The 12,224-nt window shown below is 37.9% G+C and overlaps 1 protein-coding gene across 1 annotated transcript; it reads left to right on the top strand.

The window, feature by feature from the left end:
* The first annotated feature begins 946 nt into the window (after nt 1–946).
* Nucleotides 947–12,207, top strand: tmc8 (transmembrane channel-like 8). The gene is made up of 16 exons (XM_041786359.1): nt 947–1,236; nt 3,053–3,284; nt 3,648–3,796; nt 3,908–4,042; nt 4,137–4,189; nt 4,270–4,409; nt 4,496–4,643; nt 5,479–5,643; nt 5,736–5,887; nt 6,587–6,659; nt 6,786–6,895; nt 8,479–8,665; nt 9,529–9,686; nt 9,820–9,963; nt 10,169–10,247; nt 10,428–12,207. The coding sequence occupies exons 1-16, from the start codon at nt 1,194–1,196 to the stop codon at nt 10,548–10,550; spliced, it is 2,091 nt and encodes a 696-aa protein (XP_041642293.1). The 5' UTR covers nt 947–1,193; the 3' UTR covers nt 10,551–12,207.
* Nucleotides 12,208–12,224: the final 17 nt, after the last annotated feature.

Here is a 12,224-nt window from a genome sequence, read left to right as displayed (position 1 = left end):
ATTTGTTCCCAACATGTCTGTTCTTACATAAATGAAGAACAAATGTGGGGCTTTTTGACAGCTTATGGTGGTGTCTTGAGATACTGTTTTAACTTGAGTGGATTTTTTTTTAAATCTTAGGCTACCCAAGAAGTCTGAAATAGTCAATCTCAATTATTTTGGCTACAACAACAAACTTCTTTCCAAGGAGCATCCACCCCTGTGCTCTTGACACTAATTATGATATCTATAAGCCTGAACGTCTCAGTTAAATTGAAACCAAGACTGTGAAAGTAGCAAACAAGAAGTGATGGCCATGCATGCTCATGTTTCTTAAATGCTTGTAAGTGTAAACCGCAAAGTCTTTGTGGTGAAGAAGTAGGCAGACAGAAACGTTCTGCTGCATCTCCCTGTACATTAGATTCAAATGTCAGTTTCCAGATAATTCAACACTACACAAAGTGGATCATGTGAGGTTTACTCAGTGTTTATGACCTGATTAAAGTTAACATTAGTTGAGTGAAAAGGGCATATGATGATGTTAAATTCAATTATTTCAAAAATGAGACATTGCATCATACATTTTAAACTTAAAACAAGAACTTCAATGGAGGCAAATCATATTAAATTCAAAGATTCCTTTTAAACTTAATGTCCACTTTTCTTTTATTAATTGCAAAGAAGTCAACTAAAACTCATATAGCCTCATGAACAATTGGATAACAAATAAAAGTGGTGGGTTTAACCTTGTTCATATCTAAAAACTCTAAAAAGCAGAATTGTACACAGTCCACTGTGATAAAAATCTGACTTGTTTTCAGTATAGTCTAACTAAGAATTTCTTGATGTGTTGTGAAATAATGTGTGATATTTTGAGCCACTAACTCTACGCCTTTTCTGCATCCTGTCATGTGATTTCCTGAAAGCTGTCAAATTCTGCTCACAGTCCGTCAACATGCAGTCATGTTTCACATCTGCTCCACCTGCTACTGCACCAACAGGACTGGAGGAGCCACCTTGAATCACTGCCAGCCTCTCTGGTGTCTGCACTTCAGCGTGGTAACAGTCTGGGATGCAAAGCAGAGGAGCCTATTTGGATGTAGATTGCGGAAGTAACGGCTTTTAAAGCTCTCAGTTGCATTATTAATGGAGCTGTTGACCAGAGAAGATTGATGTTTGAAGATTTTTACTAAAGAGGAAGTGCAAAAGACAAAATGGAGGAGCTCAATACTCCAAGCTTCATGAGACTTCTTTCAGGTAACAAAAAATGCAACTACTGATGCACACTTGAATGCATGTGCATGATTCTTAAATTAAAATGGATTATATACAGACAGTTGATAACAGATACTGTACTTTGCATAAAGTCTCCTACTAAATGAAAGAGGAGTCATTAATACTGGACTCTTACAAGGAAAGGAAGGCATATTTTTCCTAATACAAACAGCACAACATGAATCCTCCATACAGAAAAGCAACAAACAACAACAATGCTGAATGTCAACATAGTTACAAATGGTTAACTCAAATACCAAATACACATACATGTTCAATTCATTCACTGCTTTAATTTAGAAACACTCCTTGTAAAGTTGATGGCAAGACACTACAACCATACAGAGAAAAGAGGATCAAACATACAAAATTAAGTGATGACCTTATTGAACCGAGGTTCAGACAGTTGGTGCTAGCAGTGTCAGAATTAAGTGAAATGGGGATGACCTGCGTGCAGTGAATGTGTCTCAATTTATGCTAGTATAAAGACACCTGTGTCCAGAGGGTCCAGTCACTGGTTAATCAGAATTACTGGTTACCATTATGCCATAAAAAATAAAGAACACTTCAAACAACTCAGAAAAAATGTTTTTGAAAAATTTAAGTCAATAAGTCAAATTATTCATTTACTCTTCAATATAAACTTGACCAACGAGGAGTATTTAAAATCAAACATTGTCTGTTATTGAAATGAGGTGATTGTTTTGTTCTTTCTCTAATACCTGAAGATATCGGGATTGTTTTCTCTCTTTGTTTTCAGACCCTTGAGATCAGACTGACTCAGGAAGAACTTGCAATTCATCCTTAAAATGTGTCGCCTATTCTAGAAAATTTTCTTAAAGGAAAATCTGAAGCTATTTTTTGGTTAATCAGTATTCCTGGATACTATTACACCATGAAGGCAAAATAACACTCAGAGCAACAACTCAGCTTGATCCATGATAGTAGTAACTGCTTGTTTTCACTCTATGTGTTTTCACTGTGTATCATAACATAAATCAATACTTGAGCAAATATACATTTGTATGAATATCTATGGCTGCATATTGTCATTTAATATTAGTGTTTGGTATGTGTTTGTTTAAAAATCATGTCCTTGTTGTAAGTGTAATTCGTCAATTTGCTGTTTCTACACTGAGCATAATGCAGAGCAAGAGTCAAACGGGTTGCTTTCCTTTACGCTTTATAGAAATTTAAAGAAGCTGAGATAAAAAAAAAATACAAAAAAAAAATTACTGTAAAAAAGAGGAGGGGCAATAAGCAAAGGCTTCAGCCTACAACTTTCCAGTCCTGGTCCGTCTTTTTTTTATTTTAATCTTTTGGTTTTAATGCTCAAATAGCATTACCTTTGCCATTCGACCAGTGCTGCTGAGTTTTCCATCTCAAAAAAAAAGTCCAAAAAACCCTAAACCAAACCCCATATGTGCCCACATGCTGTACTTGGCCAATAAACCAGACTCTGATTCTAACATGCTATGTCAAACTTAAACTAATTAGATCAGGTATAAATACACTAAAATAATCAGTCTAATAAGGACTGATTATTTTAGTGTATCGTACAACAAAGACTTTATCAGTTATACTATAAACAACTTTACTTTCATGGTTTAGTTTTTCATCAAAACTTTTAAAACTTCTTAAATAGACGGTTTTTCTATCTGTCGTTTGAATATATTTATTTACTGTCTGTTACATGCCCTTTGACCTTACAATCACTGGGATTTCATCACCAACATAGCTCTATCATGTTGGGTCATTTATCATGTTTTAGAAATCATTTTTGTCTTTCCCTCCACAGATGAGAGCACTCAGTCCACCCTGTCATCTGACTCCTGTGAGTACTATCAGACTGAGATATTTGATCAGCTGCCCAGCGTCCAGGCCCTCCGGCTCATTCAGACCCACCAGGGCGGTCCAGAGCCGGGGGGAAACATCAACCATAAGCAGCTGCAGAGAGGACCCAGAGACAAGACAAGCACACAGCCACTCAGGAACCTGGTGATGTGTATTCAAGGGAAGAGAGATGCCAGGTGGGAGATAGTCCCTTTAAACACCCCTAAAATCAACTAAGCCTGTTTCTGCATTGTATTTTGGCTTTCTTGTGGTGAAGTTTCACATCTTCGCTCTCAACAAATATGACTATAAATATGATCCTTCCTGTTTTAGCTGACCGATCATTATACTTTAAGTTTTTTTACACACTTCCACGTTTAGTTGAGAGAATTCTGCTGATGAATTTATGACAAAGCTAAACTCTTAAATGTGATCTCCAGCTGTATAGTTGATATTTCTTCGTATTGCTACTCTAAAAAAACAGATTTGTTATCGCATCGAGTCCTGAAGACATCACTATGACATTGTTTATGAATTGTGTCCTGTTATTTCCTGATTAGGGACAGGAGAAAAATGCAAAGAAGCAGTATTGGTTTCTGGGAGTCGTGGAGGCGGAGCCAGAGCATCAACAGGAAGAGGGTTTGGGCACAGATGGGAGGAACTCTATCCAGCTTGTTGCCATGGCAGCAAACTCTTCGTGCCATTGAGGGTATTAAAATCCTCATGTACACATAGCAGACCTATTCTATCAGTCTGCAGTATATTCTTTAAACACGATCATAAGAAATCACGTTCTTAAAATGTCTCTGATGTGTTTCAGGCCGGTTTGGAATTGGCGTGAAGTCTTACTTCATCTTCCTCAGATATCTGATTTACCTGAACCTTCTTCACTGCGCTCTTATCTCTGGCTTCATCCTGGGACCAACAGCATTTTATGGCAGGGGGAACAATAGTAGTGAGTCAGCTGTAATGACTGATTTGACTAAATGCACCAAAATTTAGAGTCAACTTCAGTAAAAACCCTGTGCTGTTGCTCTCTGTTATTGCAGTACCTTTGAGATTTGGAGGCAACGACTCTTTTCTGGATTTCTTCCTTGGATCAGTAAGAGTTTGCTCAAGTATTTGGACATACCCCACGTGTGTTTCTGTGGGTAACCTAGGCTCTCATCTTCTTTTCTTCAGGGCTACCTGGAACGTTCTCCGGTCTTCTTCGGTTTCTACACTCGAGGTTCCCTGAACAAGCCGTGTCTGAACACACCTCTGCTGTACATCATTGGAATCCTCACCATCCTCTTCCTCAGCCTCATCATGGTGGCTCACAGGTCAGAATATATTCGTAGCAGCATTTCTGTAGCTATCTAAAAGAAGGAATCTGTATCAAATCTGTGTCTCTGTTAAACTCTGATAGAACCATAGTTGGCTACAAGCACACCTGGATGCTGGGGAAACGTTACAGTACAAACATGAGCTTCAAGATCTTCTGTGGTTGGGACTTCACCATCCAGGACCCGACTGCTGCTACCCTCAAACGCAGCTTCATCAGGAATGATCTCAAGGTAAATGGCTCACAAATGATACACGCTTGAGGAGAACCAGTGTTTAAATGTTTTCTCTCTCATTAATCTTCACTCAGTACCCCGTCAAGATAAAGTGAATACAGAATTTTAGGAATTCTTGCAAGTTTATGAGAAATAAAAAAAAATGAAATATTACATTGAACCATGTATTCAGACCCTCTGTAACACTTGAAACTTAGCTCAGGTGCTTCCCATTTCTCCCAGTCTTTGCTGAGATGTTTCTGCACCTTGACTGGAGTCCACCTGTGGTAAATGAAACTGATTGGATGTGATTTCCAAAGGCACATATCTCTCTATGAAGGCCTCACAGCTGAGAATACATATCAGAGCAAAAAGCAAGCCATTAGATCAAAGGAACTGACTGCAGAGCTCAGAGACAGGATTGTAGCAAGGAATAGATCTGGGGAAGGGGACAAAAAATTCTGCTGCCTTGAAAGTCCCATGAACAGTGGCCTCCATGATTCAAATGGAAGAATTGTGGCACAACCAGGACCCTTTAAGAGCTGGTCGCCTGGCCAAACTGAGCAATCGAGGGAGAAGGGTCTTTTTAAGAGAGGTGACCAGGAACCTGAGATCAATCCACTGTTTTCCGGCAAAGGACCACGGTCTCAGCTGCTTCACAATCAGCGGAAACCACCCTAATAGCTGCTAGAAGTCTCTGATCAGAGTAGCCAACAGAACTTCATCATCTGTAAAAAGCAGAGACAAATTCATACAGCAAAACAGAGTCTGCAGATTTGGTATTCATTGATTTAAATGATGTGTGTAATATTATTAGCCATAAAGTTTCCCTTTTTTACTTTTCTCTTCTCAGCTGTTCCTAGATGAGCAGCGCTTTTCCTTGCGTGAGGAGCAAAGGACTCTGGGACAGAAGGTGCTCCTCTACCTGTTTAGGTCTGTCCTCAACCTGCTCGTTCTGTCTCTGCTGGGTGGCGCCTTCGCTCTTATCTACTACGCCACAAGAGGATCGCAGAGAGATGTAAGGGTTTAGTATTGATCATAAATATCTTGACATTTATCCTAGAAGTGGTTGTTATCTTTTAACATTTTTTACAACCGCTGGTTTCTTAGAACGAACACTACTGGTTGGTCAGTCTGCTCCTTCAATACCTTCCTCCCATCACCATCACCTTCGTCAACCTGGTTCTCCCTCACATCTTCCGCAAGATCTCATCCTTTGAAGACTACTCCTTCACCACACAGGTCAATGTCACACTTTTGAGGTAAGACACAAAGAAGAAAAACACAAATAAGCCCATCTTACCAATGTGTAGCTGCATGGATTTACAGTACATATAAAAAGTATTCACCCTCTGAGATGTTTTACCCTTTTGTTGGTTTTATAAATCAATTATGGTCAATAAAATTTGGCTTTTTTTAACAAAAAAGATACGTAAAAACCCCCTAATGTCAAAATGAAAACAGATTTCTACAAAGTAATTTCAATTAAATAAAAATATGTAATGTGAAATAAGTGTGCATAAATATTAGGTGACTGACTTAATTCAACAGAAGTCCTGTCAGTTGGTGCTAGTACTCTCACTAATAGTGAAATGGGGAATACCTGAGCCCAGTCTCAGTTAATTGCAGACACCTGTGTCTGGAAGGTTGAGTCACTGGTTAATCAGTGTTCCTGGCTGCCATTACATCGTGAAGACAAAAGAACACTCCAAGCAGCTCAGTGAAAAGGATACTGAAAAGTATAAGTCAGAGGATAGATTTATGCACTTATTTTACCTTACAAATTTGTATTTAATTGACATTACTTTGTAGAAATCTTTTTTCACTTTGACATCAAAGAGTTTTTTTGGTCAAAAATTCAAATTATAAAGACCATGACTGATTTATAAAATCAATTAAAGTAAAAATCATCCAAGGGAGATAATACTTTTCATAGACACTGTACACTCTCTTCTCTTCAGGAGTATCTTTCTGAAGCTGGCCTCTCTTGGGTTCTACCTTTTCTTCATCTTTACCACTGAAGAGACTGAGCATGTACGTCAACAGTGAGATTATGCAAAGTCCTGCAGACTGAGATAAGGGTTAAAAATTACAGGACTCATACATGGTGCCAGTCGAGAACTGATTTTAACCACTCTGTATTTTTGTTCTTATTCATAGAGTCTTTTCCAATGCAGGAAGAACAGATTTGGCAGAGAGATGTACAAGTTGTGTATCTTCAACTTCCTTGCCACGTTCTGCAACGCCTTTCTCTTGAACTACCCAAGGAAGTGGGTTTGTTTGAAATCAGCAGTCTCTTTCTTTCTTAGTCATCACTTTGGTTTTAAATGTAAATGTAAATACCAGAGATTTCAGCAGAGGTGGAAAGTAACTAATTACATTTACTCAAGTTGATGTGATTGAGTAGGGTTTCGTATACTTTCAAAATCACTACTTTTACTTAAGTACATTTTGAGGGAGGTATTGTACTTCATTACATTTTTAAAAGCATTGAGTACTGAGTAAAAATATGCAACATTAAAAGCCAAAACAAGAAGGTTCTAGCCTTCTGCCAACAAGAAAATGGCCAGAAGTTTGACTTTCACAGCACATGACGGTCAGTAGCGAGTAGTGATGTGTTGGTCACGAATAAGCCGGCTCTATTAGCTAGCTCTTTAGTGTGAATGATCGGAGCCGGCACAGCGTTGAGAGTTATCCATCCCTTTCCTGTCCCTCTTTCCCACACAAAAGAGCACAGAATAAAGGGAGGATATTTCCTCCTCACCATTCTGCCACAGCCAACACCTTAAAGACACTTCCTCATGAGCATAAGCACTGTGGTTGACTCCATATGTGTGTGCAGCTGCATGTGTATGTGTGTACGACTTCTAACCAATCAGATGCAATAACAGAAAAGCAGGAGGGGGAGGGGGATGATGTTGCTCAGTGCTCTGTGACCATTCAGTCTCCACTCACAGAGAGAAAATATAGCTACATACATTTTTGCAACCAGTAATAATGAATTCCTTATAAATAAGGACATGTGCTAGGTTGTGTAACAGTTTTTTTTGTCAAAAATGATGTCAAATGTAGTCATTCTTTGAGTTTTAAGGTTTATGTTTGGTCCCTATGCTCTGTTTACAGTGAAGTTTGATTCATTTGGGAAATATTTTGACACAGCAGTGTTATTTATTTCGTTATTATTATTAGCTATGTTTAAATGGAAAAGAAGACTACTCACACTGTGTTTTAAGTTTAATGTAAAAAAAAACCCAATAACTTACAGCTTTCAGCATATTAAAAAGTTATAGAACTGGTACTTAATTATCTAAAAAAATACAGTTTTATATAAAGCATTAATGCTTAATTTGTCTGATTTATTAAAAGCCAAAGTGGTACAGAATAAAGAGCCATTTGGCAGCTGAAAAAGTTCTTGCTGAGCTGAGCTGAATGATCTGGATCTCTGAAAAGAGAATTCCCATCACTAGTAGCGAGAGAATGATTTGACATTTCATCCTAAACAGCTGTTGTTGTTGTTGTTGTTGTTTAGGTCAGGTCTCACCTTATACAAAAAGAAAATTGGTTCTAGATCAATATTCTTTTGTAGTTAATTCATATTAATAAAATATCATATCATACTGTATAACCTCAGGTATCAAGTAAATTTTAAATGACTTACTTTTTACTTTTACTTGAGTAGATTTATAGATTACTACTTTTACTTCTACTTAAGTATATTCTATCCAAAGTAACTTTACTTTTACTTGAGTGCTTTCTCCACATCTGGATTTCAGAATTTGTGTAAGTAATTTAGGGACAGTTTGTCACACCATATACCAAAGAGTCATCAACTCCTCTTATTTCTGTCTGACAGGCTCGTGCAGGAATGCTGCCCCTCATCCCTGCTGGCCCGGTTGATGGGGAAACAACACTTCCTGATCCCCTTCAATGTGTTGGATCTCGTCTACGGTCAGACAGTGTCCTGGGTGGGAGTGTATTACTGCCCTCTGCTGCCTCTAATAGGAAGTGTCACACTTATGGCCACCTTCTACATCAAAAAGGTAATCAAATACATGAGAGATATAATCCATCAGTAGTAAAAAAAGCAGGTTCATTAACTCTTTTTCTCCCTGGAACTGCTAGTTTGAATGACCAAAATGTCTCAGAACAATAAATTAAAAAGAGAAAGACTCTGACACTAAACTAAATAGGGAAATAATACTGCTAGAGTTAAAAAAAGAGAATCTATTACAGGCATTCAGACCACTGGGTTATTAATATGGAAGCAACAAAGAAACTAAATGGTGCTATAAAAATTGTAGATCTTGAAATATGTAATACTTAAAGGTACAATGCAATAGTAGAATTTTCATACTGAGATGTCTAACTTAATTTAATATATTTTGAGATGACTAGTTAGTAAGGCTGTGTGCATTTATGCATTGACTGCGATTAACTTTGGATAAATCACTGCAATCTCTCCCTGCAACCACAGTGATGTGAAATAAGTCCACTATATGTAACAGAAATTATGTGTCACAACTTCTAGGCTAGGCAAAGATTTTTTTTTTTTCACGGTAAAATTTATGTGAGATTAACTCCATTACAGTGCTGTCAGCAAGGCCATTTGTGTTCCCTAATAACCAAATTTATGCTAAGCTAACAGCATCCTGACTCGAGACTTAAAATGAAAACAAAAATAAAACTCATATTGGAGAGTTGCATACGTCTTCAAAATAGTATATTATAAACCTGAGAAAAACAGTTGTATTTGCTTTAGTTATTTAATGAATATATTATAATCTTGTGTTTTTCACTTACTCCTTGTTAATGAGCAGGTCCATTCTGCAGTGACAGATGGAGAAATTCATGTGACCACATTTGTATACAAGTGTTTCCTCTATCTCCCTTACACTCTCCACAGTTCACAGTCCTCCGGTGCTGTGTAGCAGAGCACAGGATGTTTCGAGCCTCCAGCTCCTCTGTTTTATTCCATTTCATGTTGCTGCTTGGTCTCCTCATGGCTGCTGTCACACTGGGGCTGAACCTCCACCAGCAGGAATTTACATCCAAAATTAACATGTATGACTTAAGTTGTTAATTATTTCAAACTTGCTAAAACATTTAAAGTTCTAATTCTGATATTTTTCTGAGAAACATATTTGCTTTTCTTTGTTGCCGATTTCTCCAATCTGACCTTCCTGTGTCCCTCCAGGTCTTCCTGTGGTCCATTTGGAAATGAACAGACTGTGTTTAATGTGACAGGAGTTTGTGTGGAAAGCCTCCCCACACTGGCACAGAAAACCCTGGGCTACCTGGCCTCTGAGGCCTTCGCTCTGCCGCTCATACTTGCTGAGGTGTATGTATTCAAAGTAGCAAACGCTGTCTCTGTATCAGCATGACATTTGTAAAGCTACTTTAAGACAGCTATTTAGTTTAGCATGATGTGTACATGTTAGGTAAAAGTAATAATCACTGATGATATGAGTTGTTTTAAAAAAGGAAAGACTTTTTCATCAGAGGTTCTGGTATTTGAATGTGACATGATTCATATGTTTCCTCAGTATAATCTTGACCTCCTATGTGTCACGGAGTCGAGCCAATCAGAAGGCCATCGAGAGGCTGAAGGACATGCTGGTTATGGTAAGTCACATGTCATCAAACAAAATGCATACTTACAAATCAGTCACAGAAACACAATAACACCAAGCATAGATATTTTCTGTTACAGTGAATAAGAATTAATGGGTTGTGTTAGTGTGCTTAACTTTTCTTGTGAGTCTGTATTCAGGATGTCTGAAAATACGTGTGCTTTCCTCACAGAGCAGCTCAGATAAACGTTTCCTGGTGAAACAACATGCCACCGTGCTCAGAGGTAAAAGAGACCATCACAAAGTCCGCTCTGCTGCCATCCGAGAAGACCCCCCTCAACCCCAGAATGACTAGTGCTCACCCTGCACATTGTCTCCATCTCTACATCCATCGACTTTCACTGTCAAATGTAAAGGACTTTTGTTGCTGTTGGACAACATCTGCTTTAATACGAAACTTCAGAGACTCATGAACTCTCACTTTGTAGTAATCATGAATATGCAATATACAAAGATAATAAATGTGATAATGTTTAATATAATAGTTAGTCTTAACTGAACCTTCATATAAAACTTTCTATTTTGTTTTTACCTCTCAATTCTATTTTACAGTACTAAAAATTCTTGTTGCAAATACAAATGCAATGACATTGTTTTATTTTTTACTAATAATAGGTCTCAGCTGTTATCAGTCTATTTTACACTTGTATCTATAAAAATTTGCTATGTATTTTTGCCAACAGACATTCATCCATCCATCTGAGCCATTGTGAATGGAGTTCCCTCCAAGTTTGCAAAAAAGTCTGACATTGATTAGATTGGTGGCCAAAAATTGCACTCGTGTTCACCCCTTGCTTGTGAATGCCATGTTTAATTTTTTTATTTTGTTTGTTTACATTTCTTCAAACTTTGCACAGTGAGCCTCACATTCATCCCCTGCTCTTCAGGCCATACAAGGTCATTGAGCCTCAGGGTCAGCCCTTGCCTTTAACATTTTTATGATTCACAGTACCACAGGAAACACAACAGCCCTTCTTCTTGACTCATGACTGTTTTTTTCATTGTCCCAAGATTGGATACCTCGGTAGACAGAGAAGGGTCTTAGAAAGAGAGGGGACCAAGAACCCAGTGGTCACTCTGACTGAGCTCCAGAGATCCTGTGTTGAGATGGGACAAAGTTATAGACAGGCAAACATCACTGCAACCCTGCAGTGATCTGGGCTTATGGTAGAGTGGCTAGACGTAAGCCTCAAGGCGGTGCAAAACACATGAAAGCCACTCTTTCATGGTTGTTCTTCTTTAACTTTGTCCCATTTCCACACAAGATCTCAGGAGCTCAGTCAGAGTGACCATCAGGTTCTTGATCACCTCTCTTACTAAGGCCTTTTCCCCCCAGTTGCTCAGATTGGCCAAGCAACCACCTCTTGGAGTAGTCCTTGTGGTAAAAAGCTTCTACTGTTTGAGAATTATGGAGGTCACTGTGCTCTTAGAAGCTTTCAGTGCTTCAGAAAGTTTTTTGTAGCCTCCCCCTTTGCTCTGATATGCATTGTCAGCCATAACAGCCTTCTAAAGAGAGGCCTGTGTCTTTCCAAATCATGATCAATCAGTTTAATTTACCACAGGAGGACTCCAACCAAAGTGTAGAAACATCTCAGTGAAGATTGAGAGAAATAGGAGGAACCTAAACCAGATTTCTATTGTTTTTGCATAGGGTCTGAATACTTGAATGATCTTGAATACTTTAATGTGATATTTCAGTTTTTTATTTAAAAAAAAATCAATAAAATAAATTTAAAAAAATCTTGTTTCACTTTGTTATGATAGGGTACTAGAAGTAGATTAATGAAAATGTTTTTTTTGTTTTGTTTTGTTTTTCACTGTATATCTTTGCTATTTTCAGAGTATTGTGCTTTAAGCTAAAGTTAACATTGCCTTTAATTTTATTTTGATATAATTTTTCTATTTATCTGTAAGCTATAAAGATAAAGCAGTGAAGACAAAATTATTTAAGAAAAAAAATGTGTGAGTT

This window comes from Cheilinus undulatus, linkage group 4 (genome assembly GCF_018320785.1).
Source record: "Cheilinus undulatus linkage group 4, ASM1832078v1, whole genome shotgun sequence".
NCBI classification, from domain to species: domain Eukaryota; kingdom Metazoa; phylum Chordata; class Actinopteri; order Labriformes; family Labridae; genus Cheilinus; species Cheilinus undulatus.
This window is presented reverse-complemented; position numbering and strand designations above follow the sequence as displayed.

Coding starts and splice junctions, on each gene's coding strand:
- tmc8 (XM_041786359.1), top strand. CDS start 1,194: ATGGAGGAGCTCAATACTCCAAGCTTCATGAGACTTCTTTCAG. Junction 6,896..8,478: donor CTCTTGAACTACCCAAGGAA/GTGGGTTTGTTT, acceptor TCTGTCTGACAG/GCTCGTGCAGGAATGCTGCC. Junction 9,964..10,168: donor CCGCTCATACTTGCTGAGGT/GTATGTATTCAA, acceptor ATGTTTCCTCAG/TATAATCTTGACCTCCTATG.